At 49.2% G+C, this 22,038-nt stretch overlaps 3 protein-coding genes across 6 annotated transcripts; 1 reads left to right on the top strand and 2 right to left on the bottom strand.

Annotated features, from left to right (window-relative positions):
- The first annotated feature begins 101 nt into the window (after nt 1–101).
- Nucleotides 102–6,616, top strand: STUB1 (STIP1 homology and U-box containing protein 1). The gene is made up of 7 exons (XM_074279774.1): nt 102–516; nt 3,033–3,231; nt 3,351–3,516; nt 4,641–4,731; nt 5,069–5,125; nt 5,295–5,411; nt 5,528–6,616. The coding sequence occupies exons 1-7, from the start codon at nt 331–333 to the stop codon at nt 5,651–5,653; spliced, it is 942 nt and encodes a 313-aa protein (XP_074135875.1). The 5' UTR covers nt 102–330; the 3' UTR covers nt 5,654–6,616.
- On the bottom strand, nt 1,119–9,581 carry JMJD8 (jumonji domain containing 8). Of its 3 annotated transcripts, none has more exons than XM_074279776.1 (9): nt 8,647–9,581; nt 7,847–7,936; nt 7,589–7,637; nt 7,375–7,471; nt 7,208–7,276; nt 6,969–7,088; nt 6,833–6,900; nt 6,613–6,747; nt 6,351–6,540 (listed from the first exon to the last, which is right to left on the bottom strand). In XM_074279776.1, exons 1-9 carry the CDS (start codon nt 8,844–8,846, stop codon nt 6,460–6,462), a joined length of 909 nt encoding a protein of 302 aa, XP_074135877.1. In that variant the 5' UTR covers nt 8,847–9,581; the 3' UTR covers nt 6,351–6,459. The 3 variants fall into 3 exon arrangements, with proteins under 3 accessions (XP_074135879.1, XP_074135877.1, XP_074135878.1); XM_074279777.1 differs by having other exon boundaries at nt 6,618–6,747; XM_074279778.1 differs by lacking the exons at nt 6,351–6,540; nt 6,613–6,747 and adding an exon at nt 1,119–1,691.
- A 129-nt stretch (nt 9,582–9,710) lies between these two features.
- WDR24 (WD repeat domain 24) lies at nt 9,711–20,813 on the bottom strand. 2 transcript variants are annotated; one of them, XM_074279767.1, is made up of 9 exons: nt 19,612–20,810; nt 16,698–16,875; nt 15,253–15,925; nt 12,784–12,899; nt 12,538–12,659; nt 12,303–12,407; nt 11,863–12,200; nt 10,493–10,677; nt 9,711–10,331 (listed from the first exon to the last, which is right to left on the bottom strand). In XM_074279767.1, the coding sequence occupies exons 1-9, from the start codon at nt 20,090–20,092 to the stop codon at nt 10,163–10,165; spliced, it is 2,367 nt and encodes a 788-aa protein (XP_074135868.1). In that variant the 5' UTR covers nt 20,093–20,810; the 3' UTR covers nt 9,711–10,162. The 2 variants fall into 2 exon arrangements, with proteins under 2 accessions (XP_074135868.1, XP_074135869.1); XM_074279768.1 differs by lacking the exon at nt 9,711–10,331 and having other exon boundaries at nt 10,554–10,759; nt 19,612–20,813.
- Between the last annotated feature and the right edge of the window lie 1,225 nt (nt 20,814–22,038).

Genomic DNA, 22,038 nt, shown 5'->3' with positions numbered 1-22,038 from the left:
GTCTCCAGGCTCGACTTTTTCCCCGCCCCCAAGCTTCTCGATTTTCTGGCGTCCTTCACGGGTTCATCCCTTCTCTTCAGGCTCCGCCCCCCTCGCTCTCCCGGGCCGGAACTTCCGGTTGGGTGACGGTGCTTGGTCTCCGCAGGGAAGAATTCAGGGCATCTTGGGACTGGAACTCGGGGGTCCGAGCTGAGTCGCTGGCGCTTTCTGTCGGCAGCGCCCGGGGCGAGGGCGGGCCCAGACCTGAGTTCAGCGGCTGGGGCCGGGGGCCGTGATCCGATCACGGGGCCGGGCCGGGGTAGGGGCCGAGGCCGGGGCCGGGCCGGAGCCATGAAGGGAAAAGAAGAGAAGGAGGGTGGGGGCGGTGGCGGCAGCGGGGCCCGCCTAGGCTCGGGGGGCGGCGGCGCGGCCAGCCCAGAGAAGAGCCCCAGCGCCCAGGAGTTGAAAGAACAGGGGAACCGGCTTTTCGTGGGCCGCAAGTACCCGGAGGCCGCGGCCTGTTACAGCAAAGCCATCGTGAGTGCGGAGTGCCGGCGCCGGGGGGCGGGGCAGCGGAGGGCGCCCAGCCGCGCGCGGGGAGGGGGGAGCTCTGCGGTGACCCGGGAGAGGAGGGGAGCCCGAGCTTGGGAGGGAGTGGGGCCCAGCACGGCCCTGGTCCGAAGCCCCCTCTCAAAAAAGAAATGGCTCCTGAATGCCTTTGACTCGGGTGAATGGAACGATTCCTCCCGGGTCTCTGGGCCCCGTGCTAGCCCCCTCTCTCCCACCGCGGAATCCGGGATTGGGGGGGCGCGGAGCCTCGAGGACAAGAGGAGCCATTTCCCGCCTATCCTTTTTCTACCCCAACTTTCACGTTTTGTGAGTTCAACAAGAGATTCTTTGAGGTCATTCATTCATCAGAGGGAGCATATTAATGAGCCTGATGGATCCCTTAAGTCTTCTTTTTGGTCTCCAGCTGGGTAGGAGATTAGGGCAAGTCTTTACAAAGCCAGTAGTTCATTTCTGGGTCTTTAGACATTTGTCGTCGCTGAACTCAGAGCTTAGAAGTCTTGTTCCACAATGCCAGAGTGCCACCCAAAGGTGTTTGGGAGTGAATTTTTTCTTATATGTAATCCACTGGATTAGGCAAAGGTTTTTATTTCTAGAACGTTTTGCTTTTTATAACAGTGTAAAACAGTACTAGGAAAACATTGCAGTTTTTGAATTAGAGGAATAAATGTCAGCAAAGTTTCTGTTCTTGGGAGTGCTGAATTTATGCCATTTCGAATCTCATGATAGAAGGATGGAGAAAGGAAGATGGAGGAATGTTTTACAATTTCTAGGAATAAGCTCACCACTTTTCCCGACTTCATTGGGGCCTCAAGCTTCAGCTTTCAGGGGATAGTATCTGACTAAGGAAGGGGAAAATGGGGAATAAGGGTGTTGAAGAGGGAAAAGGAGGATCTGAAAGGACAATATTCGAGAGACAGAGAGGATGGGCTGGTGGAGAGGGGAGAAGTCAGAAGAACTCGGTGGTCTTAAGAGTCTCAGCTGGTTTCTGAAGCTCCTTCAGCAAAGGGAGGCCTCCTTTGTGATTCTGACAGTCAGGTGGGGCAGGGAGGCATCAGAGGGTACTGGAGGGAGTGTTGGAGTCATGCCACTTCTCTGGGATATCATCTAAATATCCCTTCCTTGTTCCGGGATTCAGTTTCTTCCTGTGTAAAATGAATATAAAATTACCTCTTAAAAGTCTTTCCTGATTCTACTTTCAGAGAGGAGTAATGTGAAAGGTGGACATTTGATGAGTCAGGCTGTTTAGCTCCTTAGCTGATGAGGCTTTGTTTATCTCTTAATGTGGCACCTTGTACTTGTCACCTTCCTGATTTCCTGAACATGCTTTTTAGGATTATGTAGGTGGCTTAATGCCTCCGGCTTATGGTTCGTTTGACTCATAGATGAGTTTAGGAAGAGGCCCATTCACAATCTTATAGGTCCCTGAAAAACAGTAGAGCCCTCACTTGAGAGCAAAGGGCCAAGTCTCAGCTAGGATAGCTAAAAAACCTAGCTAGGACTAAGAGTAAGTTTCTAGGGATACCTGTTCAGATAATTATAAAATCAGTAAAACCAAAGGTATTTATCTTGCCTGATAAAGGCTGAGATGGAAGGATCTAAGAGACAAAGGCAGGTATTGAAGGACCTAGGACAGGGTCTCCTCCCCATCATTTTTTGAGCAGTAGAAAGGTTCCTTTGTCCTACAGATAACTTTTGGACAAAATAAAGCAGGGTAAGGCTATGGGATTTTAATAGGTCCTATCCCATTTTGCTCTTCCCTATTTTAAGGGCCTCACTGTTTCTAAGCTGTCCATGGATGAGAAGCTGGGTGGAAGGATGGTAAGGCAGAGAGCAGAGCTGGCACACAGTGTCTGGGGAGACCAAGCTTTCATTTTTTTCACCATTTCTAGGATGACAAGGTTCACACATAGTAACACTGGTCAGCTCCTTTTTCTCAGTTTGTTTGTGACCTTTTTTTGGCAGTTGATAGCTTGGGCTCTCTTACCTGTTTGTAGCACTACCCAGTCAATAAGTTACATTGCCCAAATCTTGTTTCTGGGCTTCTGGAGTTGGAGACTGACACCTGCTTATTTCACCCAGCCTCGTTCATCATGGTCCCCCACTAGTGGGTGGGTGGGCGTGACTCTATGGAGGTGCAGATATTGGCCCAAAACAGACGTTAAGACGTTCTTGGACCCTCAAAGGACATCTCACTTGCCCTTCCTGGTCAGATACAGCTTGAGGCTGGCTGAAAACAAGGCTGCCTGAGAACCTGAGGCTGGAGCAGAGTGATGAACTAGGGAGTCAGAAAAGCTGTATTGGAATCTCAGCAACTTGAACTTTCCATGGGATTTCTATAGTGGATTTTAAGGGGATGTGGGACTCTCTTCTTGGAGAATAGCAGTTTTGTTTTGCCCCAAGCCTGACCAGAAAATGTGAATACAGAGGACAGAAGGTATTTCAGCAGATTTGAAAGGTCTGCTGTCCCCCTTTCCCCCATCCAGACCCGAAATCCCCTTGTGGCTGTTTATTACACCAACCGGGCACTGTGCTATTTGAAGATGCAGCAGCATGACAAGGCTCTGGCCGACTGCAAGCATGCCCTAGAGCTGGACGGCCAGTCAGTGAAGGCCCATTTCTTCCTGGGCCAGTGCCAGCTGGAGATGGAGAACTATGATGAGGCCATTGCCAACCTGCAGAGAGGTGAGCCAGGCCCCAATGGGCCATGCAGACTCTGATAGGAGTCCCAGGCCCCTCTCCCCAGGACCTGCTCTTCTGGAGTCCAAGGTCTTGTGCCCAGTAGCATCCACCCTCTCCCACAGCCTACAATCTTGCCAAGGAGCAGCGGCTGAACTTTGGGGATGACATCCCAAGTGCACTGCGCATTGCCAAGAAGAAGCGTTGGAACAGCATTGAGGAACGGCGTATTCACCAGGAGAATGAACTTCATGCCTACCTCACCAAGCTCATCATGGCAGAGAGAGAGCGGTGAGTTGGTTAAGAAGGGTCTGGCTGTACCTAGGACCCTAGACCTTACAAGAAGGTGTCAGAATAAAGAGAAGCTTTCTGACTTGCCTGCCCACTCCTTCCCCAAGGCTGAATCAGTCCTTAGGAGTGGGTATATGAGCTAGGTCCTGCCATCTGCATGGCCCTGTGGTTAATACTAGTTGGTGGGGGGTGGGGGTGGGGTGGAGGTTGGTCTGGACGTAATGTGAACTAGAAGACTCCCTCCTAAAATGTAGACACCTTTTCTATAACTTATAGCCTCCCAATTGCCTGGAGGCATCACATTGTTGAGTTGGTTGCTTATATATGGCCACATCTCTAGTATATATCAGAAGCAAGTCTTGAACCTGGGTCTTCCTTGCTGTAAGGTTGACTCTCTGTTCCATCTTACCATGATGTCTTTTAGTACTGGAGTTATAGAAGTGAAATAAAGTTCTTGATGTCAAAGAGCATGAAGTCTAAAAATATGAGTAAAGCACAATATATAGATAGGTGTAATGTAAAGGGAAGGGGACTCTGAGCAGAGTTTGGGGAAAGAGGACTGACTGGGAAAGAGGAGATCCTAAAAGAGGAAGCAGATTTCAGCAGGTGTCTGGGAAGGCCTGGAGAAGTGGAAACCAGATGAGAGGTAGGTAGGTAGGAAAAGTGAGATACTGATCTGATGGGAATTGTTAGCAACTGAGAAAAATTGATGGCAAAGTAGAATCTGATACGTCCTTTCAGGTGTCTTGAGTACTTCCCATTCCCCTCCCTTGGCATTAATCCTGGGCATGGTTTGCATGTTAGAACTTGCTACTGACTGTTTCTGCTGCCAGGGTAAAGCTTAGCGTGCAGTTAGGGAGACAGAGTTCTGGACCAATTCCCCTCCAGGGGCATAGCAGAAAAAGTATATGTTTCAAGAGTTTGGAGAAAGGGGATGGGACCCAGGGCTCCAAATGACTGGGGCAGGAGTTAGCTATTCTGTATGGGCCAGCCTTGGCTCCCCCACTTGAGGACCCCGTCATTTTGTCTTATATTTCCTGCAGCGTAGCAGAGCACAGGGCTGGACCCACAAAGTAGGTGCTCAGTAAAGGCTTGTTGATGGATTACTTCCTTGGCCTCCCCAGGGAGCTGGAGGAGTGTCAGCGGAGTCAAGAGGAAGAGAATGGGGATGAAAGCCGGAACCGTGCCCAGCAGGCCAGCATCGAAGCCAAACACGTGAGGCTGCCCTGCCGGTCTGTCCTTGCCCTATGAGATGATGGTAGCATAGCTGGGGAAGGCTCCTGCCCTGGGACAAGGCCCACTGTGGGCAGCAGCTGCCCCACAGGCACACAAGGAGACAGTCACCCCTGGGCTCTGTAGATTGTCTTGGCAGGAGGCCGATTTGGGGCAAGGCCCATACTCTGGGAGGAAATTCCAAAGCTCACGTGCCTTCTTTTTCCTAGTTACTGAACCCCATCTCGTTTTGTGTGCGCGGGCCTAGTGTTTGAGGCTTGGTGGGGCCGGGCACTTCTATGAGCAGCACTCCCAATAAAGGAGATAATTTCCTTTTCAGGATAAGTATCTGGCAGACATGGACGAGCTTTTCTCCCAGGTGGATGAGAAGAGAAAGGTGAGGACAGTCTCCTAGCCTCTTGTCACCTTGGCTCTGATTTCTTTAGCTTCTTGATGGAGGGGAGGAACAAGTGACTGCCTAAGGAGGGAGAAGCCTGACCTGAGGGACCTGGAGTCTGTGGCCTACCCAGCTCCCTGAATTCCTGTCTCTCTTCCTCCCGTGGTAGAAGCGAGACATTCCAGACTATCTGTGTGGGAAGATCAGTTTTGAGCTGATGAGAGAGCCGTGCATCACTCCCAGTGGCATCACATATGACCGGAAAGATATTGAGGAGCATCTGCAGGTAATGTGCTGGGCATGGCAAAGCTGGCTCTCCTGAATGTTGGTGGTGGTCCTGCTTAGAACTGGGTTGAGGACCTCAGTGGCTCCTCAGTGCCTTTCTTTTCTCTCTGTCTCCAGCGAGTGGGCCACTTTGACCCTGTGACCAGAAGTCCCCTAACCCAGGAGCAGCTCATCCCCAACCTGGCTATGAAGGAAGTGATTGATGCCTTCATTTCTGAGAATGGCTGGGTAGAAGATTACTGAAGTTTCTAGCCTTTAAGTTGGAGCCCCTCTGTCCCCCAGGGCCAACACATGCCTTACTGTCCGTCTGGTCTGTCTCTTACCCTAACCTGCCTGCTGGGTACTGAGCCAGTCTTCCATCTCTGTACTGCCTATGGATTGGGGACCCTGGGCTTGGCTTTGGAGGCTTTCTGGAGCTATAGAGGGTGTCTGCCTCCCAAAGGGTAAGACTTTATCCTGGCACTGGCCAGGTTCCTGTTGTGGAGGTTGGCATGGTTTCTGACACCTACCTTCCACTTTTTTTTCCCCTGTATATAATTTGTGTTCACTCTCCTTTCTCATTTAACAGCCATTACCTGTTCTGAGCCATGACCCTAACCCTGGGGGAGGGCTCTCCCTGGCCCCTTTTACCCTGTTCTGCAGTTGTCTGAAGGGGCTGGAGTAGGAATGGACTGAAAGAAGCTCTATGGAGGGTAATAAAAATTGTGAGCAATATGCCTTTGAGCTGGTCTAGCCCTGTAGGTGCTGGGCTCAGCAAAGAAGAGACAAGGGCCTGCAGCTTTCTCTCCTCTCCTTTGACACCTGGACAGAGCTCTCCTTAGTCTGAAGCCCCATGGGACACATGCTTACCTTTCCTCTTCCCCTTTCACTCCATTTGTCTCATTTGTCTTCCAGCCCCAAGCAAGAGGGCAGAAAGTGGCTGGCACAGAGACACAAGGCAGCAAAGCCAGCACCTTTACTTCATTATAGGGAAATTGTGGCAATAAATTAACAGCACTCAGAGTCAGAGGTGGCAACAGATCAGCCTTGGCCTGGGGATGCTATCACCTCTAGCCCAGAAACGTGGATATGAAGACACTCGTGTCCAGATTCAGGGTGGCGTGCCACCAACGGTCAGGGAAATACAGCACCTGGAGATGGGATGAAACTTAGCACAGGCCTTTTTTTCTTCCCACTCACCCAATAAAGTGAACCCCTCTGACCTCACCAGCCTGGACAGTACACTGTAGGGGCCGTTCAGTGATTGGGAGTGCTGGGTATGTGTCCCGTAACCAGGTCAAGGTGGTTTTGTTGGGATGAAAATCAGGCCTCTTCTCTGGAGGATATAGGAACCAACGCTGTTGGGGATGGGGAGGAAGGGCCTGGTCAGAACTGGCTTATCTCTGCTCCCTTCCATCATCTAGGGAGACTCTCCTGCCTCACCTTTCGTCCAAAGATCACCTCAGAATAACCTGGCCCGTGCCAGTGGAAGGGTACTCCAGAGCCAACACCTGTGGGGGAGGATTTATCAACAGATCTGGACTCCCAGCATCTCCCTATCCCTGAGAACCATACTGACCTGCAATTCCAAAGCTGTAGGCTGCTGTAGTGCCCAAGAGATGAAAAGGAGGTGGGGAGTAGTGTTGGAACAATCCACCCCACTCAGTGAAGTTATTGTCCCCAAAGAAGTAAAGTGTATCTGATGGGAGGAAATCAAAAAGTGCAGCCCTTTACTGCTTTGTCTGTGTTCCCACGTGCTCTCAAGGTGATTAAAGGTCTTTAGCTTTGTTGGCCCTTAAGGATAGGCACTTAACTCACCATTCCCTAGGGATTTGGGGTCTTGAGGGGCCAGCAACTGTTCCACATATTCTTGGAAAGAGAGGTCCACTGTGGGGGAAGGAAAAGGCTGGAAGTTGGGACCTGATTGGTAAAAAATGGTCCTGCTGGAGGTTGCACAAAGGTGGTGGTAGGCAAGTAGGGCTTACCTTTCTGATAAGAATATGTGTTAGCTGTACTCAGTCGTATCCTGAAGTCCCCAAATTCTGCCAGAAGCTTCTCTTTGGAGCACAAGTCCTGGAACAGCTAAGGTGAAGGAAAGGGCCTTCAGGCTTAAAATAGATGTGTCCCCCAACCTTCTCATCACCCTGGCCTTTGGTGGAATTCGGCATGGCTATGGGCAGGACAGTTTGTGGGACTTACCGAGTTGTCAGTGAGTCTTTGTAGAATGACAGGTCTAGAGAAGGCGTATCTATGAAACAAGGACAAAGGGAATAGGCAGTTTTTGCCCACACTGATTCTCCCTTCTAGCCAGGTGTGACCATGGTGACAGTCATTGACAGCTGTGAAGGGTTCAGGTTTAGGGGTCTGCTATATTTTCCACCATGTGCTTCCTGAACTCCCAGGTCACCCACAGAGACCATAGAGAGGACTCAAAAATTCCCTCTTCCCCCCACTTACTGGTGGATGAATTCTGCATAAGTCAGGTTTGCTCTTCGATCCACTGTACACTGCTCTTCTTCTTCTAGGGCCAGGTGCCCACTCAGCTTCCTGGATGGGGGTATAGTGGTTGATAGAAGAACAATGAAAATGTTTGAGGTAACCCATACCTGTCTTTCCCCATGGGCTTGTTTGCCACCCAGACCAAGCATGAGGTGAGGGTTATTGGGCTATTCTCAGCCAGGTAGTTGATGGACTACTACCACATCTTGGATTTGGTCTATCCTTAATTTTTTGCACTAATTTTAACACTCCTGTTCCTTCCTTACTGCTCTACTTCCAAGCCTAATCAAGCAACCCAGATGGACCCGATGGACGATTCAGAGGCAGGTTGGTGGGAATTTCAAACTCAAGTTTTCTAAGAATCCCGGTTAAATTTGGCTCCTCGACTTTATACTGGTCGCTGTACTCCAGACTCGCCGACCTCCTTTTCTGACAAACGAGGCCAAATCTTCACTGGATTGGCTGAGGAATCAAAAAGCAATTCAGGACCCCCAACCCTAATTTCATCCGTTCGGTCCCCCAGTGAGTTCCCTTTTTCATTGTCCCCTCTATGAGTAGGGCAAAGGGGCTGAGAAATCGTTTAGGCGGCGGGAAGGGGCCAAGACGAGGGGCCTGCTTCCTCTTTCGGGCGCAGGAAGTTGAGACAAAAGCAGTGACGGGTGGGGTCTGGACCGATTTAGAGTCCCGGCCCGCTCCCCCTTCTCATCTCGCCTCCGTGGCCCTCCTGGACCATGCTGCCCACCCCTCCATATGCTCACCAGCCCCCGCTGACAGGGTTCCCGCTCTCAAAGCAGGCAAAGGCTACCAGTGCTAGGAACAGGAACCGTATCCCGATACATCGCCACCGTCTTAGCCCCATGAAGACTGAACCTTCCGAAGGTTGCGGGAACTGGAATCCCGGGCTGTTAGTTAGGGACTGGGCAGTGCTCAGCTCCGTCTGACTAAAGGTCCGCCGCATCCACCGCGGAGCATTGTGGCCTTCGTAACAAGGACTACATCTCCCAAGAGGCTTCACGCGAAGGACAAGGCTGAGATTGGCAGAAAAAAGTGGTCGCCCTGGAGACTCCTCCAGCAACCGGAAAACTCTTTCCTAGCGAGAACGTGCTTCCGGTCGCATTTTTCCCTCCGTTCCCGACCCCTATTCTTCTCCCCGCATCGGAAGTGCCCGCCTCCCTTTACTAAATAAAGTACCGCCTGACTACAGCGGAAGGCCTCCTTTGACCACACCTTAAAATTCATTACCCGCCGGGCTCTCCTCCTCCGCTTTTAACAGGAGACGGCTCTCCAGCTAATTCCAACAAACCCCGCGCCCGAGACCAACCCCAGGCTCTTCCAGCATCCCCTCAAACCCCGTCTAGGTAGCCCAGACTCCCTTCTCATTTGTCTCCTCTTCTAAGAACTTTCCCTGTTTCCCAACCCAGCTTCCGGGGAGCCGCCAAATTTATATTGCTAAAATGCAAATTGACCTGGGTGGATCCCCTATTACTTCCAGGTCTACATAAGGCTCATTTTGGCTTTTTAAAAGCTCTCCTTAGTGCGGCTCTCACCTACTCTCCAATCATTTCCCATTACTCCAAGCCGGGCTGTGAGCTGTTCCCCCACATCTCTGAGAAATCGCCCAGTTAAATCCCTGAAGTATGTCATGGCCCACTATTGCCTCAGGGAACCCTAGATTCAAGGCTGAGCTCACCAAGGGCCTTTCTGATTCTCCTAAATGCTAGTGCACGCTCCCTTCAGAGGGTATTTTGTATTTCCTTATCTGTGTATCCCCAGAAAGGCATGGCTTAGTGAAATTCTCCATCACCACTTAGCAAACAGCCCGGAACTTAAAAGTATTTAATGTTTATTGCAGCAAATTCTGTACTAATTTGTCCTGCTCCAGAGTCTCTTTTGGGGAGCTTCCAGCTACTGACAGCCCAATCTTCTTAAAGGGGACTTGCATGGACCGAGAAAAGAGCCTGGACGGTGGCCAGCCTTTCAGATTCCAATAGAACCAGCTCCTCTACCTATGTAATAGCTCATAAAGTGCTTTTCTCCCAATAGGTCTGCAATTTTTACACATGGGGAAACAGATTGGAGAGAAGCCATGACTTGCTAGCAGAGTTCAATCTTGACCAGAGGTCTCCTGACTCTCAATTCAAGGGCAGATGATCTGAATCCTTCTTTTCTTCAGAAGACAGTCAGGGGCAGGAACATTCCTGGCTTGGTTTGGCAATCTCACATTGTTTCTGGGGGCCCCAAGGACGACGTACTGACAGTAGCCCTTGGGGCGGCTCAGGTGTACTCACAGAGGTGTCCACAGCCCGCTGGACAGTGTGTGCTACTCTCCAGCCACTTGAGGATATGCTGTAGATGACCGCCGTGGCTGCAGCCCTGGCACCACACAAATAAGCCCTTCACGACATGGTGGCACACAGCACAAGTACTAGCACACTGGCGGCATCTGTGATCAGCAGAGAAGAAAGGGTCAGCAAGGAGCTGGGCAGACGCTGCTCCAGAGCCTGAGGTTCGGGCTCTGCTCCCTCACCCTTCTGGGCACAGCTCAAGGTGTGGGATGGGCATCTAGCCCCCACCCTGCCCCTTCCCAGTGGGCCCTGTCCTGACCTGTCACAGATCCATCCCTTGTTGCTCATGGGCCTCTTGCAGTTGCTGCAGTTCACGTGCAGAGTGGTGGAGGCCTGGTTCAGACAGGTGATGGCTCTGCAGGTGCTTAGCTTGATCACTTGGTTAGATATGTTCCAGAGCCTGAATCGCTGTAGCAGATCGATGTAGGAGGTGTACCAGTGCTCCTGGGGAAGAGGAGAGAGCAGGCTAAAGCGGAGGAGAGCCCTGGGCCTGTCTGCCTTCCCGCAGCCCTTCATCTCCTGTTCCCTAAAGGACAAGAGAGCACAACAAGTGACATATGGTAGCTGTGTCAAGGACATAGAGACCACCACCTCCCCATAATGAAAAGTGACAAGTGGCAGATTCCTGGAACTCTCATCCCTCTGGCAATTAAGGGGTAAAGCATAAAAAGCCTGGAGTCAGAAGATGTGATCCTCAGACTCAGTTGTAATTTTATATGAGCAAAACATGTCTTTTCTGGGCCTATGTTTTTACCATCTAGCAAATGGAGATTATAAGCCTGCCAACCTCATAAGGATGTTATAGGAATCGGATGGGAAACTGTTTTGTAAACTGTAAGGTGCTGGACATAGGTAGTAATGTGCCCAGAATTATCCCATTGTCTGGGATTATGATGTGTGTAATTACTTCATTACTGAGTTATTACAGCTAAGTCTGTGCTAAAGAGAAGCCTTGGCAAACTAGTTGTCTGAAGACCATCCTACGTCTTAAAGAATAAGGTTTGGGGGCAGCTAGGTGGCGCAGTGGACAGAGCACCAGCCCTGAATTCAGGAGGACCCGAGTTCAAATCTGGTCTCAGACACTTAACACTTCCTAGCTGTGTGACCCTGGGCAAGTCACTTAACCCCAGCCTCAGGAAAAAAATAAATAAATAAGGTTTGGAATTGACCCAACCTCTAGCCAACTTTCTCCTAGTACTTTCCAACCATATCTGATGAATGTGTATAATCTGGCAATTCCAGTTTAAATCCTACCTAATCTCTTAGGTAACCTCTTAACTATCTAACCCAATTTTTGATCTATTTGACCCTTCTCCTGTGCTGTCAAAGCTTTACACTTATTGATCAGAGTGGAAAGGGCAGAAGGGCACAGGAGGGTAAGATTGGAAATGAATTCACTTCTGAGGCAGAAACCATTTGTGCCTAGTAACAATTCACATTATACATAACAGTGAGGTTTATAAAACACTTTTCCTATGCAATCTTAAATAAATTCAAATGCAGTTCACAAAGGAAGAGTGGCCAGTTCACAGTCACACCGGGGTCTAAAAGTGGCAGCTCTGAAACTGTTCTGCCACGTCAGCCTCCGCTCTGTCCCCCTCCCCCCCAAAACACATGGGAGGTGGGCACCTGAGTTTGCTCGTCAATCTCTTTTCGGATGCGCTCGCCCAGCACGATCAGCACAGACACGGCCATCTGTACATCGCCCTGCTCAGCATAGAAGCGCAGCATGTCCCGCACCAGTGCACTGAAGAAGTCAGGAGGCAGGCGGCTCTCATAGAGTGTGTGGGAGATGGAGATGAGCGAGAAGGACTCCACAGGGGTCAGGGATACTGTCTCAGCCTCGTTGCCACTCACATGGGGCGAGTCAGCCTTGTCTTGCAAGTGGTCAGGACCAGAGGGATTGTCCACGATCTCATGGCGGAGAGGGAAGGCTTCCTGGGGCAGGACGTACTCTGGCTCCTCCGCTAGGGTAGAGGGCAGACACACATCAGTTTGGGGGCAGTGACACTCACCACACCAACAGGAACACTGGGCCAAGCGCCTTCCCAGGCCCTGATGCCACTTACTGTGGGCGTTCTCATGATCCATTAGGTACAGCTCATCTTCATCTCCCTCCACATCACCCAGGAGGTAGTCAGCAGGAACATCACTCCCTTCAGTCTCCTCGTTCTCTGAAGGGAGGAGAAGCCGTTGGATTTCTACAAGACCCGAGTATGACCCTCCCGCCCGATTATTCAGGTATTTCCAAGCAGTCCTGGAGCCCATCTGGTAAGGGAGAACTAGGCTCCCTTCAGCCCTTACCGTCATTGGTGATGAGGGTAGTCGAGGAGTCCAGCAGGAGGTTCTCGCTCCGGTTCTCCCCCTTGCTCCAATCCAGGCGGGCCTCACTGCCCATTCCAGAAGCCATGTCCTTCAGGCTGAAGCTTTTTGGAATGAGGCAAAAGGGCAAGAGGCAAAGTCCAGAGGAAGGAAAGGAGTCAAGTAGGTGGAAGGCACTGCCCCACCAGACCCCTCTTCAGTGCCCCTTCTTCCCTGCCCCTTGATTACCTATTCATGAGCGGAAGGCTGGTGCTGCCCTTCCCGATGCTGTGGTTCAGGTTGGCAGAGGGCATGGTGCCAGGACTGCAGTAAATAATTCTCAGCATGGTCCATGTTTGAGCAACCTACCCCAAAGAGAGTAAGCACCTAATCATGCCCTGGAGAAAGGGAGAGTAAGGGAGGCAGAGCACAAGAACCTAGTTCTCACTCTGGCGAAACCCTTAAATCACTAAGTTAATTTCTTGCCTTCCCCAGGTGGTAAACTCTGAGTTGTTGATTTGGGGAATCACAAAATTACTGATTTATAGGATATTCATCCTAGGGAATCCTAGGGTAAGGGAATGAGGGGTAAGGACGAACTTGTATGAACTGGGGTCCATAACCTAGGGTTATGTGCTAAGCCCATCCACTTCCATGGGGACTGCCAGAGTTTGCACTTTCTAAGTACTCTCTCCATAACTCGGTGGGCATCAGAGAACTCTGGGGAAAGGCACTGCACATTATATATAAGTATTTGGGAAAGTATCACTTTTGCCTTTCCCTATCTCCTATGTGTCCCAAAGATGAACTGCCTTATTTAGGAATGAGAGTAACACTGCTGATCCCATTTTCCCCAGATATTATCCCCTCTAAACTGCTCTCTCAGTGTTTATGTATGTCCACATAAGCTTTCTTTACTGAGTCTTCATCCATACAATACCCATTAACTGTGGGTGCCTCCAAGGCTCTGGCCTGGGTCTTCTCTTTTCTCTCTTTATCAAAGCTTCTTAAACCCATGGTTCATGGCCTCATATGGAGTCATGTGACTGAAAGCAGGTATCATGAAATCATGATTATCAGCAAATGTTTGATTTATATACCTACATATCTGGGATCATGTAAAAATTTATTAAGCAAAAAGAGGTTGTAAATGGAAAAAGTTTAAGAAGCCCTACTCTATATTACCTCACTTAGAAATCTCATCAGCTTCCATGGCTCCTAATTGACTGTCACCCTATTGATCAGCCTACTTAGCCCTATTCTCTTTCCCAGTCCCAACTGACTTCACTCAGCATTTTCAAATGGATGTCCCATGAGCACCTCAAATTCACCTGTACAAAACAACCCACCAAACCCGCCTCTCAATTTCTGTTAACTGTGTACCATCAACCTGTCACTTAGATTTGCAACCTCAATGTCATTTTTGCTTCATCATTCTTGCTCATCTCACATATTTACTCAGTTTCTAAATCTTGTCATTTCTATTTTGACAAGAAAAATAACATTAGTGATTTCATTTTGCTTTTATCCAACATTTTGTGAAATAAGTTTCAGCTGCTTGAAAGTCACCTATTTTTGGGTAAGATACAAAGTCACTGATTTTAGGAATGCCACAAATCTAATCTTCTCTTCCCTCCCGCCCAATATCTCACAAACCCTTCTGCCAAAAAGAAGCCTGATATCTCAATCACTATAACCCTTTTTCTTCCAAACTGTATGTTTACTTTGTAAAAATCAAGGTTCTGGGTCCTTGGCCACCTAGTCTTGCTAAATAAGTCAGTTGTCTGAATGGAACTAATGGGTTTCTTTCTTTGTAACACTGCCTTCTCCATAATCACATTTATGTTCCCTTTTCTCTATTCACATTGCCACCATTCTCCCCTTCCCCCCCCATCCATCCACTCTCCACAGACCTGTCAGAGATTTTCTAAAACTCAAGTTTGACCATGTCACTTTCCTACTAAATAAACTTCAATGGCTTCCCACTGCCCATTGTTTGGTATGTAAAGCTTTTTATGAACTGGATCCTTTCTTACTGTGGCAGTTGTCAGATTTCCCTCTCTATGCCTTGGCCATGCTGGTCTCCTTAGCGTTCCCTCAGCAGGACCTTTGCCCGGCAGACTGTCCCTGGCTGTCCCTCCTCACCAAAACCTCTTTGAATTCCAGGATTCCTCCAGGGCTACTTTCGGTAAGAAGCCTTTCCTGGTGCCCCCTGGTGCTAGAAACCTATCATTTACTCTGTATTTACCTTGTATATATCTGTTCACTTAAGGGTTGTCCACCATTAGAACATAAGCTCTGAAGCGTATTATTTTTGCCTTGCTTTGTTGTCCCCAGAGCTTAGCAAATTGCCTATCCCATGGTAAACACTCAATAAATATTTGGTGATTTATGACCTGTATCAGATTGCTCACTGTATTGAGATGGAGAGGAGGAAAAAAGAAAACACAAAGTTCACAAAGCCTTTCAAAAATGAATGCTGAAAACTGCCTTTGGAAAAATAAACTACAACTGAGAAAATAAATAAACATTTGGTGATGAGTAGAATACTGCTTAAGGTTTTTGCATTGTCCAGGAGCTGCCTCAGTACAGTGAGTAAAGGTTGAACCTGTGCACGGCCCCTCTGCCCCATTCCTTTCTATGGGTAGACAGCTCCTGGGCTCCCCCACCACCACCCAGGGTCTGGGGCCAACTATTCTCACTAGCCTTGGCACTCACTTGATTTCGGCTCAGCTCCTTGGCAACCTTGGCATTGTGATCACAGAGCTCGGCCAAGGACCTGCCAGCCAGAGCATAGCGGCGAGCCGTGTCCACAAACCAGCCCATGCTGCTGCTGTCTGGCTCTGTCTCAAAAACGCTCAGGGCACTGGATGACACCGACTCAAACTGCTCTGTGGGGTCCAGCTTGCGCTTGAAGAAGATGGGGTGGCGCCGGTCTCCCGGGTAAGGCTTGCGGTTTGAGTCCACCGTCACCAAGCTCTCCTTGGCTGCAAATGCCAGGTCCCCAAAGAGCCCGTAGCACAGGCCTTCGGGGTTGGCCCGCTCAATGGGCTGGCTGGCATCTTTGAAAATGTGCTGGTAGAGGGTGCTGTCCTTGGAGCCGGACAACAGGAAGTAGGGGTCGTGAAGGTGGCGCCAGACGATGCCAGTCGTGACGTCTCGATGCTCTTCAAACATGGCTGAGGGAATATAGGGCCGCCGCACATCCCACACATAGATGTTGTGGTCCACCATCATGGAGCATGTGGCCAGGTGGTGTTTGCACTCTGGCCTCCACTTGACCCGGGCCACTGAGGCGATGCTCTGCACGCAGTAGATTTCTTTGGCCCTGTTCGTGTTCATGTCCCACACTTTGACCATCTTGTCCCGTCCCCCGGTGGCCAACCAGCCCCTGCGGAGCGAAGGAGGTGTGGGAACGGGAGCTTCCCACGCCCTGGCATGCACTCTCCCTCCCCAACAAGGCTCTCCTACAGCTAGCATCTCAGAGACCCAAGAATGAGGCCTTGATGGGGGGAGGGGAAGGTCGGGAAGGTGGATCCACCAGAAGGGGCACTTCGGTTACAACCCGGCCCCAGAGGAAGGTTTTCCAACTCTTCAGAGCCAGCTCCCAACATGTCCCTATGGTGAGCTCTCTCACTTTCTTTCCATATTTCATCTCTAAACAAAGGCTATACATCTAGTGGTGTTTGAGGGATCTTGGTGCATGATAACAGGGATCAGCTACTTGTCTACTCCCAGGGCCACAACTTAAAAGGCTGCAACTTCATTCAAGAAATTCTTCTTCTCTATGCCTTAAAACCTCCACTAATAAAATGGGGATAAACCCCAACTCTCAATTATTGTTCAAGCTCAAATGAGAGAAAAGGAAGTGAAAATTTTATAAAGCACTCTCTAAATGAGGAGTTGCACAACGTAGAAGGGAAAATGGCTTTAAATCAAGAGTTCCGTATACTACTATACCACATAAAGTGTCATGTTGGACAAATCCCTTCTCTTATCCTGGTTGGTTCCTGTTTTGCAAAACAGAAGGCCTGGACCATAAAGCCTCTCAAGTCCCTTCCACCATTCAATACCATGATCTTATTCTCTTAAGGATTTGGTTGTTCTCCTCTCTGACTTCAAGAACCCCCCCCAGACATCCTTGTCTGCCCTTTACTCCATACCTATCTTCAGGATGCCAATCACAGCAGAAGACAGGGCCATTGTGAGCAGTGAACATCCTTTCATATCGGTCTGGCCTCCGAATGTCCCAGAGCTGCACATTGCCATTCTCAAAGGTGGCAGCAAAGGTAAAGTAGTCACGGATACTGAACTGGACATCACGTACACTCTCTGACTGACCTGAGAAGAGGCAAGAAGGGGAGAATGAGGCAGCACTAGTAAAACCAGCTTAACCACTAATCTGACCCAAGCAATCCTTCAACATTACCATCCAGTGCCAGTTTTTCTTTCCCATGCCCTTCCTTTCTTTACTCTAATTCCCAAAACATAAATAAAGATTATAGTTTTTCATTCAGTCTCAAAGGCAGAAGATAGGAGAGGCAATGTGAAAAGGAGGTCATGTCAGATTTGTGCTGAGTCTTCTTTAGGTCCACAGAGCAAATTTGAATGAGATAGAAAATGGGGACATTCTACCCAAAATTGGGATAGGATTCCTGGAGAAACTGGGTACATTTGGTGGTCCCATGGGAAGCTGGCCTTAGACTAAACCAAAGCTCCAGGGGTGACCTTCCTGGGTAGCTTCACTCCCAGCATTCATCACATCATTAAATGCTATGAGGTCAGAGGCAAAGAGATCATAGGACTGATACAAACCAAAGACTCTCCCAAAGGGCCCCTTCTAAATCTAAACTATCAAGAGCCATATATTAAAAAAAAAAAAAAAAAAAAAAGGTCCAAATCACTCATTGTGGAAATGCAAAATAAAGTAACTCTGAAATTCTACATCAGATAGAAAAGGGAATAGAAAAGGAGAAATAACAAATGTGGAGTAGCTGCACAAAAACAGGAACATTAATCAATTACTGGTAGAGTTGTGAATTAATCAGGCATTCTAAAGAGCAATTTTGAACTACACCCAAGAGGTCACTAAATTCCATATACTCTTTTATCCAGAGATACAACTAGTAAGATCAAACGTCAGAGAGACCAAAGAAAATCTGTATGTACAAAATATTTGTAGTACTTTCTTATGCAATGGCAAGGAACTATACAGTACAAGAGGTAACTATCAATTGGGAGAATAGCTAAACAAATTATAGTAAATGGATAGAAAGGAATACTTGTCTGCCATACAAAATTATGAAAAGGATGATTTCAAAGAAACCTGGTAAGAGCTGTAAGAACTAATGCAGAGTGAAGTGAGAAGAACCAGGAAAAGTGTATCTACTAAGAAAATTGTGAAAACAATTTGAAGGATTTAAGAACTCTGTTCAATGCCATGACCAACCACAATTTCAGAGAAATGATGACAAAGCCTTTACTTCAGCTTAAAATTCAAACCATGATTCAAGAGCTAGTGGCCATTCCAATAACCCCCAAACACGCACAGATCCCTTTTGAAGGATTTAAAGCATGACCCACTTATGATCTCCATGTGCTTTCTGAAACAGAAGGAAAGGAGCAGGGTTCTGATTCCATCTTACAGAAGAAAAGAAGTGGGGGCTAGTGGAGATTCCAAACATATGTTAGATCAGATCAGGAGCCAGAGAATAGGCAAGTCTCCAATACTGGTTTGAATATTCAAACTCTCCTCTCTAGGTGGAATGGAGAATGAATTATGTCTACTACCCTGGAAATATGGGATGTATGGTATGGCACATCTACAGGCTCAAGAATTGTTACCATCTAACACCCAAAGAGAATCACGGGGTGGTTTCTATGCTACCTTCTTAGAGTCTTCAGCACAAACATTTAAAACACTTTTTCCTTAGGGATGTTCTGTTACAGTCATTATCCCCAACACCACTTACTGTAGTTTTTCACTAAAGAGAAAAGGGTAGTATCATTCACTTTCCCCTTGGCCTTCAAAAAGTTCAGTTATAAAGGCCTTACTATAAGGCATTATCACAGCTGAGGGATACATACCCAGAATAATGCCTGAGAGAAAAATCTAGAGTAATGCTACTTTTATTTATTCTGGACCTACCTTTTCAGAGTTTTGGATTCATTGGATCAAATGGGTAGGACCCTTACATTTCAATGTACACTTTCCAAAGGCAGGGATCCTCTAACAGTGGGGTTATGAAGCCACCTCAATAGACCTGAGAGTGATCATGGGGATCAGGAGCAAATAAATCACCAGCCTGCATTGGGCCTGGGGAGTCTCATCTATAAAATGGTGGTAACACCACCTGATGAGACTGTTGTGAGAAAACCACTTTATAAACTGTAGACCGTATATAAAAATGAGCTGTTACTGTCATTATTATTACTGGTGGCAAAACTATATAACTAAAGTAGGTTAGGATCAAATACAAGTGTATGTAAAAGTCCTTTATAAATGGAAAAGTACTATATAAATGTGAGCCTTATTATTAACCACCGACATTTAAACAGCACTTTGAAGTTTGCAAAGTGCTCCAATAAACAAAACTGTGACAAGTGGGATACGTATGACTCTCCCTGCTTTACAGAGGGGGAAGGAAGAGAGATAAAGTGATTTACTCCCGGGTGTCGGAGGCAGGATCTGCAGTCTTCCTGATTCCACATCCAGAAGCAGCGACACCACTTCCCTCAAGAAATTACAATCCCATGGGAGACACAAGGTTTCTAGTACATGGAAAAGAGAGCTACGTTAACAAGCCCCATGAACTTAGTGGGTAACATGACTACGCCACAGGATGGAGAGACTACCGCCTCGTCAGGACTCAGGCTGGCTTCTAAAAGAAAGACCCGCCATATTCAGACAGTTAAGTGCTTGATAAATGACTGCAGGAAAGAGAAAGGAAAGTCAGAGGACTGATTGCAGAGCACCTGATCCTAACAGGCGGCCCGGAGAGCGCCAGGGAAAAGGCCTGAGAACTTGCCCTGGGAGGAGACGCTGCCCGCGCGCAGGCGGGGAGCCCCCCCTCTCACCGGAGAAAGTGCTGACCGAGTCCTTCTTGCGGAGGTCAAAGCACTTCATGTAGCCGTCCTGGGAGCCGCTGAGCAGCATGTAGGCCTCGGTGGGGTGGAAGCACACCTTGTTGACCGTGCGCTTGTGCTCCGTGAACAGCTGGTCCTGCTTGTTGCGCGACGGCTTGCCCAGGTTCCAGGTCACCACCACGCCGTTGGTGGCCGCCGTGGCCAGCAGGTTCTCGTCCATCTGGTGCCACACCACGTCGGCGCAGCTGAAGTTCAGGGAGGGCTTGCGGCCCACGCGGAGGTTCAGCTTCTCCACGAACTGCTCCTCCTCGATGGCGTAGATCTTGAAGATGTTGCGGCCCGCCACCACCACCTGCGCGGCATCCCGGCACACGCTGATGGCGTTGGCCGGGGCGTCCAGGTGACAGTACATGGTCCGGCCCGTGAGGGTGTTGCCCCCCAGGGCTGTGGTGACCCGGGCCATCTTCTCCATGGGGCCTGCGGCTCCAGGCACCGCCCCCCGGGGCACGGCGGAGGCTTCAAACGGGCCCCTCGCTCACGTCCTGGGTCCGGGCCGCCCGGAGCCCATGGCAGAGGAGAAAACCCGCCCTCCCGGGAGCCGGAGGCCACACCCGAGATGTCGGGGAGAGAGGGTACAAAGGGGAGCGGGACACGCGGGGGTGGCTGGGACTGGACACGAGGAAGGCCGCCCGGCTGCCGGCAGCACTCGGAAAGGGAGGCCAGGGAGCGCGCTGAGGGGCACAGATGGACACACATCAACCGGGGCACACGGAGCAGGCCCGACTGGAACGGAGAGCGAGAGGGACCGGGACCGGGAGCACACAGGAAGAGGAGGGGAGGACAAGGGAGTCGAAGGGACCCCTGCCCCACCCCAGCCTTCAAACCCCAAACCCTCACTCACAGAGGAGGTTCCGGCCGCCTCAGCGGAAGTGACAAGACCCGGTGAGCGGCTAGACGCCGGAAGTGGTCCCTCTCCAAGGAGCCGCCGTCCCTGCCGCCGCGGGCCGGAGACAAAGGTTCCGGACTGGGGCGCCGGTGGGAGGCGGGAGGAGGTAATACCTCGAGCTAGAGTCAGGAGGAGCCCGTAGTCCACGTACAACCCTGATAGTCACCTCAGTCCCGCCTCATCCACGAGGGTTTGTGAAGCCACTGGAATGTTTTCCCTTGCATCGTTGTCGGCCTGCCACTACCCGGGCCTCATTCCCCTCCCCCCCCCTCCGTACAAAAGCTAGCCCCTAAATTTTCATCTCTGACATCCGGTGTTGTGAGGGTCACTTCCGGCTGCGCGTTGTCAGGGCTACCTAAACTTCGTTCCCGGCTTCTTTGTGGTTCTCTTAGAGCCGGCGGGGCTCCCTACTTTTTTTTTTTTTTTTTTATCACTGTTAGCAGGCAGCTCCACCGCCCAAATAAGAGGTGAAATGCGGGGAAAAGATTAATATGGAAGGGCCCGAGTGCTTGGCGTGAGTCAGCGGCGAGACACGGCAGCTTGTGGGGCCTGGGGACAGACGGCCCGGGGGAAAGCCGACGGCAGTGCGGACCCCCAATGCCATCTGCCTCCAGAGAGGCCCCGGCGCTGAAGGGGGACACAACATGGCGTTTTCCCCCTCTACGTTGCTGTCTGCTCGCGTTTTGTTTTCTTTCTCATTTTTCCCCTTTTAATCTGATTTTTCTTGTGTAGCAAGTTAATTGTAGAAATATGGATAGAAGAATTGTACATGTTTAAGTATATTGGGTTACTTGCTGTCTAAGGGAGGGGATGGGGAAAGGAGAGAAAACATTTGGAACACAAGGTTTTGCAAGGCCAAATGTGGAAAACTGCATATATTTTGAAAATAAAAAAAGCTTAAAAAAAAGTCAAATTAAGATAAAGAATATCCTAGATTTCATTTGAGGGGAAGTTGTCCTGACTCTTTAGGGTGGCAAGGTGGAGAGAGAGACATAAAAGAGACTCAGTTCCTCCCGTCAGCTTCTTCCTACAGTTTTGTTCTTTAATTTTTTTTCTTTTTTTAGTATTTTTGTCTTTCAAGAGCATTTTATTTTTCCAAACACATGTAAAGATAGTTTTCAACTTTCATTTTAATCATAGCTTTTAATTTTCAAAATATATACAAAGATAGTTTTCAAAATTCATCTTTGTAAAAACCTGTTCTAAGTTTTTCTCCCTCCCTTCCTCCCACACCCCCTCCCATATAGCAAGCAATTCAATATATGTTAAACATGTGCATGTTTATATGTCCACAGTTATCATGCTGCACAAGAAAAATCAGATAAAAAAGGGGGAAAATAAAATAAAATGCAAGCAAACAACAACAACAACAAAAGGTGAAAATACTATGTTGTGATCCATATTCAATCCCCAGTTCTTCCTCTGGATACACATGGTCCTCTCTATTACAAGATCATTGGAACTGGCCTAAT

Source organism: Sminthopsis crassicaudata, chromosome 1, assembly GCF_048593235.1.
Source record: "Sminthopsis crassicaudata isolate SCR6 chromosome 1, ASM4859323v1, whole genome shotgun sequence".
Taxonomy (NCBI): domain Eukaryota; kingdom Metazoa; phylum Chordata; class Mammalia; order Dasyuromorphia; family Dasyuridae; genus Sminthopsis; species Sminthopsis crassicaudata.
This window is presented reverse-complemented; position numbering and strand designations above follow the sequence as displayed.